Source organism: Glarea lozoyensis (genome assembly GCF_000409485.1).
Source record: "Glarea lozoyensis ATCC 20868 chromosome Unknown GLAREA3, whole genome shotgun sequence".
NCBI classification, from domain to species: domain Eukaryota; kingdom Fungi; phylum Ascomycota; class Leotiomycetes; order Helotiales; family Helotiaceae; genus Glarea; species Glarea lozoyensis.
In genome coordinates this window covers 1,345,432-1,367,849 of record NW_007360998.1, presented here as the reverse complement: position 1 = coordinate 1,367,849, position 22,418 = coordinate 1,345,432, and the positions used below count along the sequence as shown (strand labels likewise).

The 22,418-nt window shown below is 47.1% G+C and overlaps 7 protein-coding genes across 7 annotated transcripts; 5 read left to right on the top strand and 2 right to left on the bottom strand.

Moving 5' to 3' along the window:
* Window positions 1–2,517: 2,517 nt before the first annotated feature.
* GLAREA_00449 (Dehydroquinate synthase-like protein) lies at window positions 2,518–7,284 on the top strand (the record flags this gene model as incomplete). The annotated part of the gene is made up of 2 exons (XM_008085207.1): window positions 2,518–7,164; window positions 7,213–7,284. 2 exons carry the CDS (start codon window positions 2,518–2,520, stop codon window positions 7,282–7,284), a joined length of 4,719 nt encoding a protein of 1,572 aa, XP_008083398.1.
* A 585-nt stretch (window positions 7,285–7,869) lies between these two features.
* On the bottom strand, window positions 7,870–8,709 carry GLAREA_00448 (N-terminal nucleophile aminohydrolases (Ntn hydrolases); the record flags this gene model as incomplete). Its single annotated transcript, XM_008085206.1, has 2 exons — window positions 7,870–8,557; window positions 8,606–8,709. The coding sequence occupies 2 exons, from the start codon at window positions 8,707–8,709 to the stop codon at window positions 7,870–7,872; spliced, it is 792 nt and encodes a 263-aa protein (XP_008083397.1).
* Window positions 8,710–8,976: 267 nt separating this feature from the next.
* On the top strand, window positions 8,977–15,136 carry GLAREA_00447 (Protein kinase-like (PK-like); the record flags this gene model as incomplete). The annotated part of the gene is made up of 8 exons (XM_008085205.1): window positions 8,977–8,984; window positions 9,033–9,219; window positions 9,271–10,893; window positions 10,947–12,646; window positions 12,699–13,308; window positions 13,353–13,559; window positions 13,607–13,894; window positions 13,943–15,136. 8 exons carry the CDS (start codon window positions 8,977–8,979, stop codon window positions 15,134–15,136), a joined length of 5,817 nt encoding a protein of 1,938 aa, XP_008083396.1.
* A 324-nt stretch (window positions 15,137–15,460) lies between these two features.
* On the top strand, window positions 15,461–16,591 carry GLAREA_00446 (S-adenosyl-L-methionine-dependent methyltransferase; the record flags this gene model as incomplete). The annotated part of the gene is made up of 5 exons (XM_008085204.1): window positions 15,461–15,647; window positions 15,750–15,916; window positions 15,973–15,983; window positions 16,033–16,118; window positions 16,173–16,591. The coding sequence occupies 5 exons, from the start codon at window positions 15,461–15,463 to the stop codon at window positions 16,589–16,591; spliced, it is 870 nt and encodes a 289-aa protein (XP_008083395.1).
* A 186-nt stretch (window positions 16,592–16,777) lies between these two features.
* GLAREA_00445 (Sm-like ribonucleoprotein) lies at window positions 16,778–17,138 on the bottom strand (the record flags this gene model as incomplete). The annotated part of the gene is made up of 3 exons (XM_008085203.1): window positions 16,778–16,800; window positions 16,858–16,971; window positions 17,027–17,138. The coding sequence occupies 3 exons, from the start codon at window positions 17,136–17,138 to the stop codon at window positions 16,778–16,780; spliced, it is 249 nt and encodes an 82-aa protein (XP_008083394.1).
* A 294-nt stretch (window positions 17,139–17,432) lies between these two features.
* Window positions 17,433–18,894, top strand: GLAREA_00444 (Ubiquitin-like protein; the record flags this gene model as incomplete). The annotated part of the gene is made up of 2 exons (XM_008085202.1): window positions 17,433–17,764; window positions 17,820–18,894. The coding sequence occupies 2 exons, from the start codon at window positions 17,433–17,435 to the stop codon at window positions 18,892–18,894; spliced, it is 1,407 nt and encodes a 468-aa protein (XP_008083393.1).
* Window positions 18,895–19,370: 476 nt separating this feature from the next.
* Window positions 19,371–21,180, top strand: GLAREA_00443 (uncharacterized protein; the record flags this gene model as incomplete). The annotated part of the gene is made up of 3 exons (XM_008085201.1): window positions 19,371–19,792; window positions 19,845–20,731; window positions 20,780–21,180. The coding sequence occupies 3 exons, from the start codon at window positions 19,371–19,373 to the stop codon at window positions 21,178–21,180; spliced, it is 1,710 nt and encodes a 569-aa protein (XP_008083392.1).
* Window positions 21,181–22,418: the final 1,238 nt, after the last annotated feature.

The window sequence follows — 22,418 nt, the reverse complement described above, 5'->3', positions numbered from 1 at the left end:
AGAACGCTGAGCACTGCCTCGGAGCGACTTTTAAGAGCAATAGTAGCCGCGAAGACGTGACGCAGGTGCACCTCGGGTTGAACAAACCCAAGCAGCCATCATCCACATCACAGGCAGCCTCACCCTAATTCTAACTTCACTCGAGTGATGATTGGGCGATCCGCACGTGTGACTTTTGTCGCTGTGAAGCATCTCGAGGATACGGGAGGAAATGCGATCATCCCAGTCACCCGTAAGGCTACGATAGGCATGAGCGACTTGCAAAGCAGAGCGCCTTTGCCTGGGGGCCCTGACAACTCCAGCAAAATGGAGGGATTGCAAAGGACATTTTTAGGTTGACGAAAGGATCCCGCTGGATTGGCTAGTCTGCATGTCGCACACCAGACAAGTCGCTATCACCGGGATCCAGGGACGGGCATCGCGAAGTGATTCAGACCCCAACTCCCATTGGCAAGTCACCGCTCGTGAGTGTCTTGGAACGTTTGAATCGAAGGAGAAGAAAGCGGAAGCGAACGGTCGAGTGACGGGTCGAGTGCACCCAAGATGAACCAACGCCTATGTTCCTGCATATGGGCGGAGACTCCCCGGGAGAGGGCCGGGGTGTGGGCTAGTAAGGGCTAGGAGAAGGGAGACGATTAGGCATCCATTTTATCCGCTCCAACGTATGGAGATGTAAGAAGCCTCAACTGCAATGAACTCGACGTCTGGAGTGTCGTGACCTTGCGCGATGCGTCATGCCTGCAGCCGACTCAGCATGGACAATGAAGACTCATTCTCTGGACCCAACTGATGTCGTGTGTCCTCTCGACACATGGAGACCCTGCAACGGGTGTGAACCTTCAAGTCGGGACGGCCAGTATTAGTAATTCCGTACTTAGATCGATAGAGAAATCCAGAAAAGGGATTGGACACGCCCTGTCAATGACTGCCGAAGTTATCAGTCAACGAACCCATTCCGATCTCCTGATAGTCTGCGCCCGGCATGCTTCCATGGGGGTACCAACGACCTGTGTTTGGTAAGAAAATACAATCTCCATGCGCTTAAACTTTGCTGATTGTAAGAAGGGATATCTTCAGCTATCTCCTCAGCTGTCATCTCCAGACAATCTCTGATGCAAGTCTTGATCACACTCCCACCGAACCTGACGCTTGAGGCCATCCTTACCAGCACTACACTCTTGAATCGGGCAGTTCGCAAGGCGGTTTTGCTATTTACATGAAATAGAGTGATGTCGAAGATGACCCGTGATGAGTTACAACGAGAAATTCGAAAGGAGCGTAATTGTCGGGATTTAAGAGCTGGAAAGACTTGACTTGAAGGTCGTATCGAAAAGCCGTTTCGCGTCATCCTTTAGAGAAACCGGTTCCCCGGGAAAAGAATATTGGTGGTAGATCTCCTTGCTGGAGTGAGTTTGACCGTCTGACAAGTGTGTCAATGTTGGCCTGAGAGGCTCAGGTTAGCATTCAGTGAGTTGTTGAAGAAGAGACCATTTGAATAGATGACTCGATGATCTCAATAAGCGGCATTTAAAGAACTTAATGTAACGTTTATCTTGTGGCTTTAACAACTGCAGAAAAATTCATCACCGCCCTTTGAAGCTGGTTCGGCATAGCTTTTCAAAACGCAGGGGTTCGGTGAGCAAAACAAATGTCAACAACCTTCAACTACTTTGTCAATTAGAGACTCATCAAGCTCAATGGCATGTCAATCTTAACAAAGCTTGAAAGTCTGTCAATCTTCGGCTCCCCATTTGCTCAAGTAAAAAAAGATAGTTTCACTAACTCAATTGGTCAAATGTTTGCAGATTACCCAAGAGGTGGGCTAGTAAGATCTTACAACATTATGTCGAATGCGGGAAATACCCAGAATGCTGCTGGCAGGTTGAGTCAGATGCGGGACTCCCCAATTTTGTCCTCAGTTGATCATTGTAACAATACTCGTTTCAAGATGAGGTACTAGTTTTCCTATGTGCAGCTATGAGTCTAGGAAAATTGCTAGGAGTGAAAGTAGAACAGTCTCAATCGTCAACAGCTTGAGCTTAGACCCTGCGAGACCGGAGACAAGCAGGAGTCCTATCCATGCAGTCTGAACAGAGATACAACACTGACACTTCATCTAGCACAAATTGAAACATGTAATGGACAAAATAATTTGTGTGAAAATTCCGTGATCATTTAGGAGACGAAAACCAGACGATTGATTAGCTCCATTTGTGCTGTCAATGGACGATGAGAAGAACTTCTTTAAAACGGGTTGATAGTACTTGTACTTTGTATTCCTTGTGACTCAAAATTCTGGCGACGTGCAGGGGTCAAAAAACTTGTGCGGTCTTTCCCCGGATTTTTGATATGTTGACTCTTACGAACGCTATCAAACAAATTTTCTCTGAAACCCGTCTCGTCCTTAAGCTCAGTCAATTGAAGATTTCCGGAACTATTTAGTTCCATCCCGTGTCCATGGGATCATAACCCTCACATTTCTTCACCAGCAGATCCTTCAACCACTCTGTCATCCACATGGGTCCCACAACCTCTGATACCCCGACGCGCATTGCGATTTTGGGCAAGGAGGATATAATTGTTGACTTTGACATATGGCGGAACTTTGTCGCTGACGATCTCCTTTCGAATCTTGCATCTTCTACCTACGTGCTCATCACCGACACCAATATATCCTCGAGATACGTACCCGCATTCCAGCAGCGATTTGAGAGCCTGGCAAGCAAGCGCGATGCTCCCCCACGGCTACTTACCTACGAGATCCCTCCTGGTGAGCACTCAAAGGGAAGGGAAACAAAAGCAGAAATTGAGGATTGGATGCTCTCGCAGGAATGTACGAGGGACACGGTCATAATCGCCCTGGGTGGAGGAGTCATAGGTGACATGATCGGATATGTTGCGGCGACATTCATGAGAGGTGTACGATTTGTACAGGTGCCAACGACTTTACTATCCATGGTCGATTCGTCAATTGGAGGAAAGACGGCAATCGATACGCCAATGGGAAAGAACTTGATTGGGGCTTTCTGGCAGCCACAGAGAATCTATATCGATCTGCGGTTCCTAGAGACACTACCAGTACGAGAGTTTATCAATGGCATGGCCGAGGTGGTCAAAACTGCGGCTATATGGGACGAAGAGGAATTCTCCACACTTGAATCCAATGCAGAACTTCTTATGGCAACAATTCGCGCAAAGCCCTTGCGACTAGAACCCATTCGACATATTTTAAAAAGAATCGTTCTTGGTTCTGCGAAAGTAAAAGCTGGTGTAGTTTCTGCGGACGAGCGAGAGGGTGGTCTCAGAAACCTCCTCAATTTTGGTCACTCCATAGGCCATGCGTATGAAGCAATCTTGACTCCTCAAATACTGCACGGCGAAGCTGTTGCTATTGGGATGGTGAAAGAAGCTGAACTAGCGCGTTATCTGGGTGTTTTGAAACCCGGAGCCGTTGCTCGCCTTGTCAAATGCATTGCTAGCTACGGATTACCTACTTCTTTGAACGACAAGCGTGTCCAGAAACTCACTGCAGGCAAACGGTGTCCAGTCGATGTATTGATACAGAAGATGGGAGTTGACAAGAAAAATGACGGCAAGAAGAAAAAAATCGTTCTTCTGTCAGCAATTGGAAAGACGTACGAACAAAAAGCTAGTGTCGTTGAAGATGGCCCAATACGAATCGTTCTCTCTGACTCTATAATCGTCCAGCCTGGAGTACCGGAATCTCTTGAGAATGAGGTCATTCCCCCTGGTTCCAAGAGTGTGTCCAACAGAGCGCTCGTTATGGCAGCGTTAGGCACTGGCTCGTGTCGGATAAAGAACTTGTTGCACTCCGATGACACTGAGTTCATGCTTTCTGCGGTCGCAAAATTGGGTGGTGCAAGCTATGAATGGGAAGATGCCGGTGAAGTCCTGCTTGTCCAAGGCAAGGGAGGCGATCTGCATGCTTGCAGTGAAGAAATCTATATTGGAAACGCAGGAACTGCCTCACGATTCCTGACGACCGTTCTCTCGCTATGCAGGCCCTCCTCCGCCTCGTCAACGATTTTGACTGGTAATGCACGCATGAAAGTTAGACCAATTGGACCACTTGTCGATTCATTGCGAAAAAATGGAGTTGGAATTGAGTATATGGAGAAAGAGCACAGTCTCCCGGTCAATGTTCAAGCTTCTGGTGGCTTCGAGGGCGGGGATATTGAGCTTGCTGCGACTGTCTCGTCTCAATACGTATCCTCAATTCTCATGTGCGCCCCTTACGCCAAAAAGCCTGTGACTCTCCGTCTTGTTGGGGGAAAGCCCATATCGCAACTTTACATCGACATGACAACCGCAATGATGGCTACTTTTGGCATCAAGGTTATTAAGTCTGATACCGAGGAACACACCTACCATATTCCCAAGGGCGTTTACAAAAATCCCGCTGAGTATGTTGTTGAGAGTGATGCGAGCTCAGCGACTTACCCACTAGCTGTCGCTGCGATCTCAGGGACGACGTGCACGATCCCTAATATTGGCTCTGCTTCTCTCCAGGGAGATGCTCGCTTCGCGATTGAGGTCCTTCGCCCCATGGGCTGTTCAGTTACTCAAACAGAAAAGTCTACGACCGTCATTGGTCCGGCTCAAGGAAAATTACGAGCAATACCTGAGGTTAACATGGAGCCAATGACAGATGCATTCCTTACCGCGTCTGTTCTCGCTGCTGTCGCGAAGGGAACAACAAGAATCACCGGTATTGCAAACCAGCGTGTGAAAGAGTGCAATCGGATAGCGGCCATGAAAGATCAGCTTGCCAAATTTGGTGTTGAATGCCGCGAACTCGATGATGGGATTGAGATTGATGGCAAACCATTAAGCGAACTGAAAGAACTTCCTAAAGAAGGCATTTACTCCTACGACGATCACCGCGTGGCAATGAGTTTCAGCGTTCTTGCAACGGTAGCTCCACATCCTGTTCTTATTCAAGAAAGAGAGTGTACCGGCAAGACCTGGCCTGGATGGTGGGATGTTCTTTCACAATCCTTCAAGGTCAAACTCTCCGGAAAAGAAGTTGCAAGTAGCCATGTCTCGAACTCTGGCTTGACCGCATTATCAGAAAAGTCTCTTTTCATCATCGGAATGCGAGGTGCTGGAAAGACCACTGCAGGAGGATGGGCTGGCAGACTTCTCAACAGACCACATATTGACCTTGATGTCGAAATGGAACGAATACACGGAATAACTATACCAGAAATGGTCAGAAATAAAGGCTGGGACTGGTTCAGAGATGCGGAGCTTGCTTTGCTTTCGTCTGTGATCAAGGAAAAACCGACAGGTTATGTTTTCGCCTGTGGTGGAGGAGTGGTGGAAATGCCTGGCGCGCGCAAGCTCCTGTCTGACTACCACAAGTCTGGTGGCATTGTACTTCTGGTGCACCGAGATACTGAACAGGTCATGGAATATCTTCAGATAGATAAGACCCGACCTGCTTATGTTGAGGATATGATGGGTGTATACCTACGCCGAAAGCCCTGGTTCCAAGAATGCAGCAACTTCCAGTACCACAGTAAGAGCGGTGACTCTGGGGCATTGTCAATCGCCCAAGAAGACTTTGCTAGATTCTTGTCATTAATTTCCGGCGAGAGTAATCATTTGGAGGAAATTCGGAAGAAGCAGCACTCCTTTTTCGTTTCTTTGACCATGCCAGATATTTCTGCTGAAGCAGCAATTCTACCGACCGTCGCAGTTGGCTCGGATGCTATCGAGATCAGAGTGGACTTACTCAAAGACCCTAAGTCAACTAATGGTATTCCCTCAATTGATTTCTTGAGTGTGCAAATCGCGCACCTGAGATCTGTTGTTCCTCTTCCATTGATCTTCACTGTCCGCACAGTCAGTCAAGGTGGAAAATTCCCAGACGACGCTCAAGAAGAGGCGCTCAAGCTTTACAAAGCCGCTGTTCGTATGGGGCTTGAATATATCGACCTCGAAATAACTCTTCCCGACGAGGTGCTTGATAGCGTCACCAGTGCTAAAGGCTTTTCCAAGATCATCGCATCGCACCACGACCCACGTGGTCAACTCTCCTGGAAGAATGGAGGCTGGGTACAATATTATAACCGAGCATTGCAGTACGGTGATATTGTGAAGCTTGTTGGATCTGCCAAATGTATGGAGGACAACTTTGCCCTTGCCAACTTCAAGGCTACTGTTGCGAAATCCCACAATATACCTTTAATCGCCATCAATATGGGTGTGCAGGGCAAGCTTAGCCGTGTTCTTAATGGCTTCATGACACCCGTATCACATCCAGCCTTGCCATTCAAGGCTGCTCCAGGGCAACTATCCGCAGCTGAGATTCGTCAAAGTTTGTCCCTTTTAGGAGAGATCGAGCCAAAACAATTCTATCTCTTCGGAAAGCCTATTAGCGAGTCGCGATCTCCAGCTTTACATAACACTTTGTTCCAACAGACTGGTCTTCCACACAACTATTCTCGCCTGGAAACCGATGTAGCCGCTGATGTGAAGGAAATTATTCGCTCTCCGGACTTCGGAGGAGCCTCAGTCACTATTCCCCTCAAACTTGACATCATTCCACTGCTTGACGGTGTGAGCGAGGCTGCAAAACTTATTGGAGCTGTCAACACAATAGTTCCAATCCCATCGAAAGACTCCATGCGACTAATAGGCGAAAATACTGACTGGTTGGGCATGACACACTCGCTCATTGCCCATAATTACTCCACGGTAGCTTCGGGTCCTCCGGGCAGTGGCCTTGTTATTGGTGCAGGAGGCACTTCTAGGGCTGCTGTTTATGCTCTTCGATCGCTTGGTCACAGTCCTATATACATCGTCTCGCGAACTCCCTCGAAGGCTGCTGACATGATATCAACCTTCCCTGCTGATTTCAATCTCAAGGCACTGAAACAAATCTCTGACGCAGAGAATCTGTCTGAGGTACCTCGAGTGGCGATTGGCACCATTCCAGCAGACAAACCTATCGAGTCAAACATGCGTGAGATCATCGCTGCGATTCTGCGTCACCCGAAAGCAGACACAGCACGCCAAAGGACCCTCTTGGAGATGGCGTATAAGCCAACTATTACGCCTTTGGTCAGAATGGCTAGCGATGCTGGATGGATTTCTATCCCGGGGCTTGAGGTCTTGAGTGCTCAAGGATGGTATCAGGTATGTTTTTATCCCTTATAGATATCATATCACTAACGAAGTCTACAGTTTCAAAGTTGGACGGGTATCAGACCTCTCTATGCGGACGCTAGAGACGCTGTCATGGGTGGGAGCTCGTAGGCTGCAGCTATTGATGGACGGTGGTGTAAACATATACATCAAAGCTAGTGTTTTACGAGCATAGGACGTTGCTGTTAGAGTCTATTCCATAAGTGTAGGATTCCAAAAAGAAAAGGATTGGGTGTTCATTATGGATGAATAAAAGTGCGGCGTTAATGAGTTACGACATGGAATTATAAATGGAAATTATGTAATACGAATATACATGTTATGTCTAGATGTCTCTGGTAATCGCTCTTGTGACTCTTTGAACTCTCCTCTTTAATCGAAGCCCGCTATACCTTTGCAGATGCATTCGTCATAAGCGTGATGTAAACAAAACTTTAGTCTTCAACAAAGACAGCGAATCTTAGGAATGGGTGCAAAAGCGAACCTTCCGAACGAGAATCCGGGGAGTCTGGGTTGATTATAGCCAATGAGGACAGTAGTGATGCCTGCATGTCCTTAGCTGGAGTTCACCTGCATAATTTGAAAGATCGTCAGAGTCCTCTGGCGATAAGATCATAGAAGCTTGAATATCTTGCACTCTTGCTCGCCATCTAAAATTACAATGATGCATATCCCAGCCCGAACACCAGAAACGCTCTAATCTTTCTTCAGTGGCAAGTACTTCTCCTCGATACCGCTCTTCGTGATAATCAGCATCTGAAGTCCATCCCCGACCTCAATATGTCTCTCTACCGCACTATCAAATGCATCCTTAACCAGATCCTCAACCTCATTTCTTGGCAGTGGAATCTTCTCTCGCTCCTGTAATGCGTGACCCTCACCACTACCCGGGATGTACTGGTTCTTGTAATTGACCTGATTATCCAAGAACGGCATGATCAAACTCGCCGCCGCACCAGCCGCCCTACACTGTTCCCGCTCATAACTGCCCACCGGATCATACGAGTACACCGCACCCTTTCCCTCCTCATCAAGCCCACCCAGAATAGCAGTCACATAGTATGGGAAGAATCGCTTTCCGTAGAGGATGGTGGATAATCGTTGCGCGCACGCCTTTACGCTCATAGGCTTCCCGTGTTGGTATCGGTACATCTTGACGATGGCGTCTAAACGTTCTTTTAAGGCTGCTCCATCTGCGGCGAATCCGACGACTGAGAGAACGAGCGTCGCGTCGTCTTGTGATGAGGTTGTGCCGCCGATCTTGAAGACTTTGGGGCTGTAGCGGGTGTTGATGTTGTAGCCGGATGTGGATCTGGTATCGCCTGCAATGATCGTGAAGTCGTTACCTGAGATCGCAAGAGTTGAGCCTCCGTTATCGGTATATCTGATTCATTGTTAGACACGCTCTATGAAGCCTGGTGGTTGACCTTACGGGTAGAAACTGTGCTCCTTGTTGCCAGCTGCGGCGGTTGATGGTGTCTGGCTGAAGGAGTAATTTGGGCCGTTCATCAACGGGTTTTGACTGAACATTGCCATTTTCGATATCTTTTCTTTCTGATGTAGTGAGAGCTATCGTTATAATTGTGGGTTGACCGGCAGGGTATCTTGACGTTGTAAATGGAAGCTTTTTGGGTGAGGTTGTCACTCTGAACGCGCCTCGTTCGCTGCCTTTGATAAACGCTAGCGCCAGTTTCTGACAGGGGTAGCTTCAAGTACGCTCCACAACATCAAGACGGTCTGGCCCGTCGCAAATCCCAACTTTGTGGTATTCTACCATTTCAAAGGGAATTTAGGGTTCTAGCCATGGCGAAGTATGTTTTCATTTCTAAATATTGTCACTTGTACTAACAAAACTCTAGCGCTTCGTCAAGCATACGTCTCAAGGCGCTGCAGAAACTTGCAGCGCTTTCCGCTACGTCACCCGCAACGTCCTACGAGAATTCCGATTTAGACAGACTGTCGAAAAGATACGCAGGTCATAGCAATTTAAATGCTAATTCCAATGGCCATGCAAAAGGTGGACGGTCATTGGCGGGGTCCCCAATGGTACGCTGAACAAGTGCTAGTACCTACGTTGTTGCGACTGATGGGCCATAGAGTATTCAAGAATTCGAGGTTCTTTTGGCATTATGCAAAGCAGCCCCTCTAGTCCGCGATGCTCATAGCGCCGAGAAACTCATGGGACAACTGTTCCCGTATATACTCGAAGCTCACTCTCAAGTCTTTGAACCCTCCCCGTATTTCCGCGCCGTAGAACCGTCACCGATCGAAGCACTGAGTTATAACCTCACTACCGCCCTTTTGACCTTGGGAATTAACCACCCACATCTCCGTGACACGATCTCTGAGAAGATATGGGGATATTTGCGCCAATGTGTAGACGCAGCAAAGGCTATCTCTCCGGCACCAGCTCTGGACTCAGATGATGGAAGCGCTGCTGAAGTGGACGAAGCAGTGAGCGTGACTACACTGACCATTACCGTACTTGGATTTCTGGATGCTGCTGCAACTCATGCCAACTTCTGGACCCCGCATGACAGGCTTTTGTTGATTCAGCGCGTGAAAGGTTTTCTCTCGGAAGAATTTTTGGTAGCTGTCGAAACAGCTTTCTCCACTATCCGAAATTCTCACACCCTCCATACGCATTCAAAAGAGTGGAAAAGATATGTAAAGCACTACGCTGCTGTAGGCCGACCTCTTGGAGCAATGATATTGCAAAGAAGCTTCATGTGGCTTCTTGTTGCCGTATCCTCCCTCTTGGTCGCTGACGTGCAGACTCTTCGGAACAACGATATTCTCAATATTCATATGACTAATACTAATGGATTGAATACCCTTCAGGCCCAGGAGGTCGATTTTGATACAGTCGAGATTATGGCTGACATAGCCTCTGATGAGATGAGTCTTCTAGAGGATGGCGCTGACTACCTTCGTCTGGGCTCGACTTGGCAGCAACGCTTAGCGTTTTCGGTGAAAGCAGGTGCTCTGACGAGTTATCTGAATTGCTCTTTGTTGAATGAAGATGCTGCCGATGTTGATGCTCTCATGGCATGGCTTGAGGATACCCTCGCCGACCCAGCACAAATGGCTGACGAGACGTTGGCTAGCGTAGTTCTTCGCTCCCTAGCTCTGATAGCAAAACTATCTCCTGGACTTGCTTCTAACATCAGTCGTCTTCTCCCGAGATTTATTGTACAGGGAAGTCCACGTGGCGACACTATTGCTCTGGCATCGAACTGTCTAGCTTTTGTGCTTCAGCTTTTGTCTCAAGATTCTATCATAACTACGCTATATACTTTCGGTAATGTTTTGAGCTCTACTTCGACCGCTGAACGCGCCCTAGGTGCTGGTGCCCTCGGGGATTTTGCGGCCGACGGAACCGTGAATCCAAACTTTTATAATGGCAAGCAATCTACAGGTAGTAGTATATCTTTACCTACTAGTGGCGACGAAGAGACTTCGTATGTCTACGGTAACGTCGTGCAAGCTATCTGCGGTATTGCTAGCAGTTGCAAGGATGCAAAAATCATTGCTCTTGCACAGTCGATGCTATTGCAAAAATTAGGCAAAGTCAATAAAACCACAGACGCACGAATCATCAAAGAAGCTGCTAGTCTTGCCTTGAGTGGTGGACCTCTCGAGTTCCGAACTCTTTTGAAAGTCTATGCCAAAGTCACGCAGGACTCAGGGACTACCAATAGCGATGTGCTGGTAGACGCTGTAAGTCAGGCCCATATTGGAGCCTCCCCAATATGCAAGCTTATAATTCATAGGTTCTTCAAGCTCAAAACTTTCTTTCGTCCTCTTTGCAGAAAGACACACCTCTTTACGATATCTACCTTGAGGATCTGCTCGAAGCGATTGTAAGTAAGGGTGACGTCCACCAGTCGCAAAACAACCGAGAGGCAGATGTTGAGGTCGCTGCACGGGATATCGGTCACCTATTGCAGCCAGTCGCAATATTGATGTCCACGAATAACATGATATCGGATGATACCATCAGCGAGGACGTTCTGTCTCTTTTTAGAGATGCGTGGTACAATATTGCAGTTCATGGATTCGCACCGAATACAGAACGCGGTAAAAAGTACATCAATGAGTTGCGTGTTATGGCGACCCACTCGAGGCCCTTGGTTGGGGAGCAGAGAGGGGAGCAAGTGGAAAGTGACATTGAGCTCAATACTGTGCTGCGAAGAGGAATGAGTGGAGAACACGAGGCAATGCAAAAGAAAAGACTGGCTGCGCTCCTACCGAATAAAGCTTCTGACATTCGCAGTCTAAGCTATCGAAAAGTCGTTTTCTTACAAGCTGCATATCTAGTAGAAACACTACGAGCAAGTACCGGAGACTGCACTAAGGCACTGATATACTTCATAGAGCCCAGCATGCGGAAGGGTGACATGAGCAGTGCAATGGAGGGCATTACTTCTGCAGTGGTTGACTCCTATCTCAAGAACACTCTGAGCGCTACAAACCCGTTGTTTTCTGCACCATATGTCGCGAACCAACTTGCAAAGATCTTTACAGGCTGCTGCTACAGAATTGAACGTATTCAGCAAGCAGCAATGCTGTGTGCGGACCGTGTTATTCAGGAGGTGCCATCGGCTCTTTGTCAAAAGTCCTCATTGTTCGCCCTTCTTGAGCTGTTGACAATAATGTGGTCCAGTTGCCTTGAAGCCGAAACCGATGAATACGAATGGAAATCGTCATTTACTTCTTCTCGTGGAAAAGTTACCGTGGAGCTGTCTGACGACTATGCGTTACGGAGGCGCACGTTGAACAACCTTTACAAGAAAGCCAAAGTCTGGGTATCTACAGTGATCAGTATAGCTCCACTTGATGTTAAGGGTCTCTTGCAGACATATCTATCCGAATTCAACGACGATGGAGCCTATGGCCACATATCACTAGGCCGTTCTTTTGCTTCAGAGATGGGTTCCACAATTCCAAGTACAGATCAACGACTTGGAGCTCTCGACCGCCACGGAGATTGTAATATCAATACTGCTTCTGACTTTATCGCTCAATATACCACACGGCAGGAGTATCGTTACGCAGAAGCTCTACCCGATCACGATGCAGAATGGCTACACGTTATGCATTTAGGAGAAAGACGCGATTCAGCCGCGTCAGGGTCAGGAAAACAAGGCGAAGATGCAGTAACAGTTCTAGCCCATATCGAGAGCCGTACACTTCGACGCAAGTTCATTCCTATCAACGAGCTCCGTGACATTCTTCGCAGAGCAGCAGCCTTGTTGTGTAGGAGCAAGAAAGATGAATGCGCCATCGTCCACCATCTTGTTGCTATTCCTTTTGCCATCTTTACCAAGCAGTCTATCAAACTTGGAATATCGCTGTGGCTTGGAGTCATCAACGAGAACCCACGCATGGAGCCTCGGATATTGATGGAAGTTGCTCAGCAATGGGAGTTGACAGTCAACAAGAAGCTTGGGATCTTTCACACGTCCTTCCAGTAAGTTCTTAAACTCTTGCTTTCTTAAACATAACCCGGACTGACTAAGTAGGCACCCTGATCCATTCTATGTCAAGGGAGAATTCGCTCCAAGTGACAGGGACGCGCTTTCCAAGCGCCAACAAGCAGCTCACAACCTGCTACAGCCACATATGAGACTGTTGCAATTTTTGGAGAGTCACTTCAACGCAGGTCGTCTAGGAAACCCTCATTCTGAGAAGTGTTTTCTGCGTTTGTTGAACTTGACTTTGGACGGCTTAAAGCACTCTACCGGGCATCCCCTTTCAAGAGAGATAAGGCTGCACATTATCCTGTTTGGTCTCAAGGTGATGCGGCATGTTACCTCGCTCGATTTTCATTCTAGATGTCTTCTTAAGGACAAGATCTTGTCTGCGGCTCTGAACTGGTTCAGTTTTGCGCCGAGATGGTCGTTCGGTGGAAACAGAGTTCAAGTGAAGGCAGAAATCCGACTTCTCGGCGATGTTTCACTGGCTTTGAAGAATGTCCAGATAGTCGCGAATACACAGACGTCACTGTCGAAATCTATATCAAACAAAGAAAACCTACTCTCCGCTTTGATGGAGAGCGAGCTGATTAGACTGAATGTTTGGTTGCATCCAATGGGCGATGTAACAGGCGTTCCTTCAAAAGGGCCGGCCGAGGTATGTGCATCGCGTCTTTTCATTATGTCTACTGACACTTGCAGGCTACTATTGTGGGTTTGATCAGAACTGCTTGGAACGAAAATCCTTCTTTAGCAATCCAACTAGTCACACGATTCCCGTCAGCTCGACTTCACAAGGAGGTTCGCTGGCTGCTGCTCAATTTCCCAGATAAAGCTCTCTCCGAGCCAGAGGCAGTACAACTCCTTCTTGGTGGCAGCCTTCCAGCGGATGTCTCATTTCAATTGAAAGTAAGATATGCTCTCGTGAGGATGTTTTCAATCACTGACTTCCATAGTACCTTCTATACTGGGCTCCAGTCAATCCCATCACCGCTGTGACGCTTTTCCTCCCAGCATACCGTAATCATCCGTTCATATTACAGTATGCCATGCGGGCGTTGGAAAGCCATTCCGTTGATGTAACCTTCTTTTACGTGCCTCAGATTGTACAAACCCTGCGTTATGATGCTCTAGGTTATGTGGAGAGATATATCATCGAGACGGCCAAATTCTCTCAGCTCTTTGCTCACCAAATTATCTGGAACATGAAAGCAAACGCCTACAAGGATGAGGATTCCCAGATTGTGAGTTTCACCTTGTTGTAGGTTGAAGTAATATACTAACTGATCTAGCCTGATGCTGTCAAGCCGACACTGGACAAGGTAATGAACCGAATGATTGAAGAGTTCTCTGGAGATGATAAAATATTCTACGAGCGAGAATTTACCTTCTTCGATGAAGTCACCAGTATATCTGGCAAACTCAAGCCTTTTATCAAACGCCCGAAACCAGAGAAAAAGCAGAAAATCGAAGAAGAATTGAGGAAGATCAAAGTCGAGGTTGGCGTTTACTTGCCGAGTAATCCGGACGGAGTTGTGATTGGCATCGATCGAAAATCCGGCAAACCTCTCCAGAGTCACGCGAAAGCTCCATATATGGCAACATTCAGAATTCAGAAGAGTAAAGGCGCCTTGGAGAGCACCGATGAGATGCTAGAAGAAACGACCAAAAATGGATCAGTACCACAGGACAACACCATTGAGATTTGGCAGTCAGCAATTTTCAAGGTTGGAGACGATTGTCGCCAGGATGTTCTGGCACTACAGATGATCGCAGCCTTCCGGGGTATTTTCAACAACGTTGGTCTTGATGTTTACGTCTTTCCATATCGTGTTACTGCAACAGCTCCAGGTTGTGGAGTCATCGACGTTCTTCCAAACTCAATTTCTCGTGACATGGTTGGACGGGAGGCCGTGAACGGACTCTATGACTATTTTGTTTCAAAGTATGGCAATGAGGATTCGTTGAGATTCCAGGAGGCTAGAAGCAATTTCGTCAAGAGTATGGCCGCATACTCAATTATCTCCTTCTTGCTTCAATTCAAAGATCGTCATAATGGTAACATTATGATTGACGACGCCGGTCACATTCTACATATAGATTTTGGTTTTTGCTTTGATATCGCTCCTGGTGGCGTCAAATTCGAAAGAGCGCCATTCAAACTTACAACTGAGATGGTCTCTGTCATGGGCGGAAGCACGGATCATCAAGCTTACAAGTGGTTTGAGGAGCTTTGTATCAAGGCTTTCTTAGCTTCAAGACAGTACATCGAAAAGCTTTCTCAACTCGTTCTGTTGATGATGGACTCTGGATTACCGTGTTTCAAACCCGAGACCATTCAGCACTTTAAAGAGCGGTTTGTGCCAGAGAAGAGCGAAAGGGAGGCAGCTGATTTCATGAGAGGTTTGATCAAGAAGTCGCAGAGCAGTTACTCCACTGGTGTCTATGACCAGTTCCAGCTTCTGACGAATGGTATTCCCTACTAGAGCAGTGTCGATATTCATGGTTACTATTTAGACGGCTAGATTTATAGATTCTGTTCCCAGTTCGCAGGCGAGGATTACATTGAAAGTCACCAAACTCGTAAAATTAAATGCCATAACACCTAGCCCCTGTTTTTTCTAAACATTTATTCTTTCCGCAAGTTCCTTCAACGGATCTACTCTTCCTATATCAATTGTCCGATACCGGTATTTTCTCGGTAGTACGTACTAGCACGTCAAGTATCCTAGATCAGGAACTTGGTGTAGATCACCCCATCACTCCCACATAGGAACATATGCCAAACTTCACTTCGAAAAATCACAAACATGACATCTAAATTTCAGCTCGACGAACGAGCTAACATTGGTTTTGGAGATGCGTCAAGTTATGATAAATTCAGGCCCTCTTACCCACCTGAAGCAGTAGAGAAATTACTCGCACACCTTGGGTTGAGTGGGGTGGATGGTGCTCGAGTTGTTGATTTGGCTAGTGGGACGGGAAAGTTTACTGAATGTGAGTTATTTTTGGATTTCGATTTAATTGTTTGGATGGCAGTCGGTTGTGCGTTCTTGCTTGGATTGGTATTTTCAATCTGTTGCTGATTCTGATTATTAGTGCTTGCCGGAAGGCCTGAGAAATTTGAGATTGTGGCTGTTGAACCCCATCAGGGGATGAGACTGGAGCTTGAGAAGAAAGAATTGAAAGGTGTCAAGAGTGTGGATGGCGATGCTTGCAATATACCACTTGAGGATGGATGGGGAGACGCTCTCATTGCTGCACAGGTGAGTTTCTCGTTCAGAGTGACCATAAGCAATTAAGTGACGAAACATTTTGTTAGGCGTTTCACTGGTACTAATTACCCAGGATTGGTGACCGAGAAGAATGTTAACTGTTATAGGTTCGCGACAAGAGATGCTTTGAATGAAATTCATCGAGTTCTTCGACCTGGCGCCACGTTCGGAATGATTTGGAATATTGAGGACTGTACGTTCTATGGAACTTTCCTTGATGGACAGAAGATTGACTAATTTCGACTAGACAATTCTCCTCTAGAATGGAACGCAAGCTCCAAGTGGGAGCAGAAGCTCAAAGACATTATTTGGTCACTTGATGATGGTCAACATCGATTCAGACATTTTGAGTGGAAGAAAGTCTTCGAAGCACAGACCGAGACAACTCCATTGCAGACTCTGGTAGACACTTTTACTCACAACTTTCCAGATTTCTCGTTACCTCTTGGTATAGAGGAAGTTCCCTGGACCGTATACCTAACTGATGAGGCTATATGGAGTCGCTATTACACACTCAGCCAGATAGCTATGCTGAAGGGCCAGAAGCTGGAGGATGTCAAGAAACAGGTATTCGCAGCTCTGAAGGGCGAAGACGTCGAACGCAATGCTGCTGGTGAGGTTGCGCTCCACGCTCGCACTTATTTTTGCTTCACATCTCGTGTCTGAATAACCTAGGCAGTCTGTCGTAGAATATCTGTCACTCCATCACCTGAACCGGTCTTGCCCAAGTCTCCTTCCAGACTGTTTTCTTTTGATATCCTGACGCCTGAGATGCTTGATTTTATCCATAACTCCCAGCTAAATAATGCTCCCAGGTTTGAAAGCGCATCGAGAACGTAAGGGTATCCTGCTTTAATCCGCTGAGATATACATAACTATCACAGAATCTAAATTAGCAAAACCGACATGTGCCCTATTCTGCAGAGCCCTACCATTGTTTCCCCGAACGAAAGCGTCACCATAACTTCTCTTCTTGACACCATTCACATGCTCCTCAGTCTTCTCGAGCGCAATGTTCATATAACCATCTACCGATTGAAGCTCTCCTACACAAGCCCTATCAGCTACATTTGTACAATGTTCTCAACGGAGCGTACGTACCCTTGTATACGACACCACTGTTGAGCTTCACGGTCACTTGGCTTCCGATGATTTCGCTCAAGAAACCAGAGGGGTCTCTGCCTTCACCCTGTGTTGCTGTTCCGTTCTCCATGTTATCGTGCTGGCTGCTGCGTAGATGGTTTGGTCTTTCCAAATATGTCGAGGAATGAAACAAGGTCACTCGGTGCTCGTCGCAATAAGCTCGAGAATCGTTGTAATGGTGAAGTTGAAGCTAGTAGCTCGCATCTTTGTCCCTCCAGTTGGAGGTGGGGCACTACTTGGCGTCCGACGGTCCGCGTGACTGCGTGACATCGAAATGGCTGTATTGTCGCGTCGCCCACCGTTCAAGCCCTCGAGTCTAACTGAAAAACAAAATCAATAAGCCTCGACCTGGGGTCAGATCGCAATGGCAGATATTTTGCAAGACCAGCTTGCAGAAATTCCCGCTAAGCAACCGCCAAAGAAGAGATCGCTATTCAACAGACCTGTTCCTAAACCTGTCACTGCAGTGACGGAAGAAGACGAAGCGGTAGACTTCTTCAGGAGATCTCGTGAGGTCTTCCCTCAGCATTTGAACGAACAGCGACGCAGACGAGAGAAAAAGGCGGCCAAGACAGAGCGTAAAAGGTCTTCAGCAAGCATCGAGAAAACAGAAACCACTTCCTCGCAGGAAAAGCGGAGGCGTCTTTCATCACAAGGCGCCCATAGCTCAGACGAAGATACCAGCAGAAGACGAAAGTGAGTTTGCGAATTTACAAACTCAAAAAGCAGTGCGCTGATACTTGCGCTGCAGAGAATCAACCCAACCTACAACCCCGAGTCGTGTTTCGCAAAGGGGTCTTAATACGGCGTCTGATGCCTCACCGAAAACACTTTCCGGCCGTTATAGCCGAGAACTGCGAGCGAAGCCAGAGGGTACACCTGCTAAAGTGCCAGAAATTACCACACTTAGTGACACCGAAAGTGATAAAGACGAAGAGCCAATCCTGATCACAGGAAAGCCTGCTCAGACTTTTACCATCGATGATGATAGCGACTACACGGCGAAGTCTATTGCTCTCAGTGACGATGACCAGTCCTCGGAGGATGAGTATTCAGAATTACTTCAACAGGCGAAGGAGCGTGCGAGACAAAAACTCGTAGAGCAAAATGCAGCGAAAGATTTGGAGCAACGGAATCACATGCCAAGCTCAAATGACATGATTGACGATGATCTTTTTCAGATGGACGAGCCCAAAAAGGACGCTGACCCAGTCTTAGAAATCTTGGTTACTTCTCACATAGACGGGTCAAAGCCAGTAATTGCTAAGCGAAAATTGAAGAGCCGGCTTCAGGAAGTGAGAAAGACTTGGTGCGACAAGCAGGTTCTGCATGGGCAACCCATGTTTCCATCGGCCGAATCGAAGAATTGCGTGTTCTTGACTTACAAAGGAAAGCGCCTGTACGATCTTACAACTTGCGATTCGCTTGGTCTAACGATTGATACGGAAGGTAGGTTGGTAAACAATGACCAAGGAGAAATGAAGGGTAGGGTTCATTTGTTTGCATGGACTCCAAATCTATTCGAGGAATATCAGAGGAACGAAGCTAGGAAACGACGAGGCCTTGAAGAAGAGGAAAATTCACAGGAAGTGGAGGAGAAAAGAATTAGAATCATACTAAAATCAAAGAACCATGGTCAGCATAAGCTGATGGCCCGGGCAGCCATAACTTTCGATCAAATTGCGGCAGCTTTCCGGAAAGAAAAGGCAATTTCAAACGATGAAGAGGTGACGCTCCAGTATGATGGAGAAACGCTTGATCCTGAGATGATCATTGGGGATTCGGAAATCGAGGACTTGGATGTTATAGAGGTTCATATAAAGTGATGTGCGTTATGGAAGGTGTTTATTTCATTATGGCGTTGAGGTCATACTCTTATGCCTGTTTTGATACCCTTGGGGCGTTTCTGTTTTGTAAACTATGTAAATAGCTTGTAGGTAGGGAAGCGGGAATAACAAGGTTTCATGAAAATCTGAAGGCACATATTTTTCATTCAATGTTAGTTATTGAGTATGGTTTTCGGTCCTTTTTGGCTGATATACTTGACTCTTTAAACTTCCTCGGCGATCTTGAATAAGTGAGGTCAAAGATCGCCCTTCTATAGCGGGGATTAAAGTTGGCGGGGCAGCAGCCGAAGCTATCTCTGTCCGAAATCACTTAGCTTGATTGACCTTGGCATGATTCTATCTCAAGCATTGAGAACCAAAAATGCGCGTCGCTGCCATTGTTCCTCTGCATAATTCATCAATTACGACATCGCTCATTCTGGGCGGCTAGTATTTCCTTTCCGCTATCGATTATCATGTCCTCCGAAGAGATATCAACTTCACCTCTTCGATATGGCAGAATCGCAAAGCTTCAAGGATACCTCCCGCTCAGCGCAGAAGACGCGAGCCCTATGGTAACACATGGACAAGGTGTTCTTTCGCAGCTCATAAAGTCGCGTTCTAGCGTTTCACTCCATGCCGGAACACGACGGCCGTCTTCGGTTCGTGGTCGAGATACCCCAGATGAGGAGATGGGGATGGGGAGGAGGGTTCGACGAAACTCCAACGATGATTCGGAAGACTTCAGGCGGAGTTTGACAGATGAGAGGCGACTGAGTGTAATACTCAACGGGCCGCAAATGCGAAGCCAACGGCTTATCGGCAATAGCAATCCTCGTTACAAGTGGGAGAAATATTGGAAGACTGAGGAGGAACTGAAGACCATGAAAAAGCCTTTGTACGAGTTACTCTGTCACTACCACACAACTTCATTGGCTGATATCTACTAGACGGCAGTACTACGAGCGTACGAATAATCTCGTACAACAATATATCTACATCGATCGATTGCTAGACTCCAGCCTCCCGCATGATCTACTTAATGAGTACAACGATACCCCGAGCGGCACATATGCAGGGCCCAGCGGCACGGGACTACAAGATGTAGAGGTACCCGCTACTATCACTGAGGAGCCTGCAAGCTCCCCATCACCAAGCGGGATTTCGAAAAATCATAGTTTTGGAAGTATCACAGTCAAGAAGGTCAAACGTACCCCCCGGCATTTGTACAAAGTGGTCAATGAAGATACCCCTCTGCTCTCGGATGCCATCGAGGACGACGACGCAGAAGGAGATGATGGCCCGAAGCCTGAAATACCTGGAATGGAGGATGATAGCGTAGAAAGCGGAGATAGGATTGTTCAAATCGCCATTTATGTGAATCTGGCCGCAAACGCGATTCTCCTAGCTGGAAAAATTTCTGTCATTGTGCTTACAAGCTCTCTGTCGGTGTTGGCGAGCTTGGTTGATGCTGCTCTGGATTTTCTCAGCACTGCAATTGTCTGGACCACCACTAAGCTGATCGAGAGACAAGATTCCTATAAGTACCCGGTTGGTCGAAGAAGGCTGGAGCCGATCGGTGTACTTGTCTTCTCCGTCATTATGATTACGTCCTTTTGCCAAGTTGGACTTGAGTGCTTCAACCGACTCAATTCGATGGATCATTCAATTATTGAGCTGACCCTCCCGGCAATTGTAATCATGTCCAGCACAGTACTCATCAAGGCTGCCTGCTGGGCATGGTGCAGACTTATTAAAAACTCCAGTGTACAAGCACTAGCTCAAGATGCCATGACCGATATTGTTTTCAACATTTTCAGTATTATATTTCCACTAGGTAAGAAGCGCAGTCATAGAAACATTCGAGTGATGCTAATTCCTGCAGTTGGGTTTTACGCAAAGCTATGGTGGCTTGATGCTTTGGGTGGACTCCTTCTTTCAATTTTTGTGATCTTCAACTGGGCTGATACATCTGCTGGGCACATCCGGAACCTGTCCGGCGCTGCTGCAACGGCCGACGAGCGGAATATTCTTCTATACCTCACTATGCGCTTTGCAAAAACCATAAAACAAATCCAAGGACTCCAAGCCTACCATGCTGGGGATAAACTCAATGTCGAAGTCGACATAGTTCTTGACGAGAACATGCATCTGAGAGATAGCCACGACCTCGGAGAATCGCTGCAATACGTCCTAGAGTCAGTACCCTTCGTTGACCGTGCATTTGTACACCAAGACTATGCATCTTGGAACCTACCAACCCACATGCAACAGCAGGGCGAGTAGGGTTTTTGCTTCTGGTCGTTTTGTGGTTTTCGTTGCAGAACGCGACCGACATTCAGCCCTGGTCCTGTACCTATTCGACTGTTATATATAAATCAAGAGATTCCGCTGCTCCGTGGCCTTCAATTGCCTCTAAGGTTTTCTTTTTTTCCTCTGCTTGTGAGACACTGTAATGTCCTCAAAATTCCCAAAAGGAAACTTATATGAGACACTTTTCGGCAACGACGGACTAGACCAGATTATCGGTGTAAGTTTCGTAAAAGCTCATTTGCTTCTAGAGTTACATGATGATGCAGATTTCCAAAGAACCAGCCTTCTTCATTGTCTACACACTAATTATTTAGATCCGGAGCCCAAACCTGCCACAACATTGAAGGGTACAGAACTAATGTAGCTAAGATGCTAGCTGATCCAGCCCCCCGCATGTCTTCTTCGCACGACGTCTCCTTCTCCGCCTTGACATCTGCGCCTCGAATTGTTTCTCCACTAGCGTTGTTGGATCGTTTGTCACCGAATACGCTTGGTGTTGATGTTCCGTTGGACGAATAGAAAGGTCGGAAATAACCACGACACGGGCATGGGCACGACCTCAAGGGATCGGGTATGGCGTCAATATGTTTGACCCGAGATTGCGGCTTCCTGTCTCAGCTGGGTATGATATTCATTGATCTGCTTCTACGACATGATTACGCTTGGGATGACTTGCAGTGCGTTGAACTCCAGGAAGTTGGTCGCAGCAGAGCATATGGAGTACATTACATTTGCCTTGCGTTGAGAGTTTCTGATACCTTCCACGCCCAGTGAAATGAAAAGGCGCTGTGTGCTGTAAGTAATAGTTTAATCATGTCAGAATCCTCGTAGAATGTTGGTTATTCGTAGGTTGGGGCTGGTTGGTAAGCTTCGTTTGACCAACCTTGGAACTTGACTCGAGCAAGAGGTTTATTTTTTGGAGCGCCGATAAGCTGCGTGAAGATAGGTTTGAGTGATGCGGATATGTCTCTCATGCAATCGGAACGTCTGCTCGAACTGGAGAAGGAAGGTAGCAGTCGTGATGCTCTGTTTGTTCAAAAAGCCGGAAGGCGGACGAAAGATGGAGTCAAATCTACTTGTTATTCAGGGGTAGTCGCTTAAGCTCCCATTTTCATTTTCATTGCGTGGGCCGATGAGTGTGAGGTGACTTCCGAGATTCGGGCACTGGTGCATTATTTGTAGTAATGTGCGCTCCTTGTAAGTAATCATTT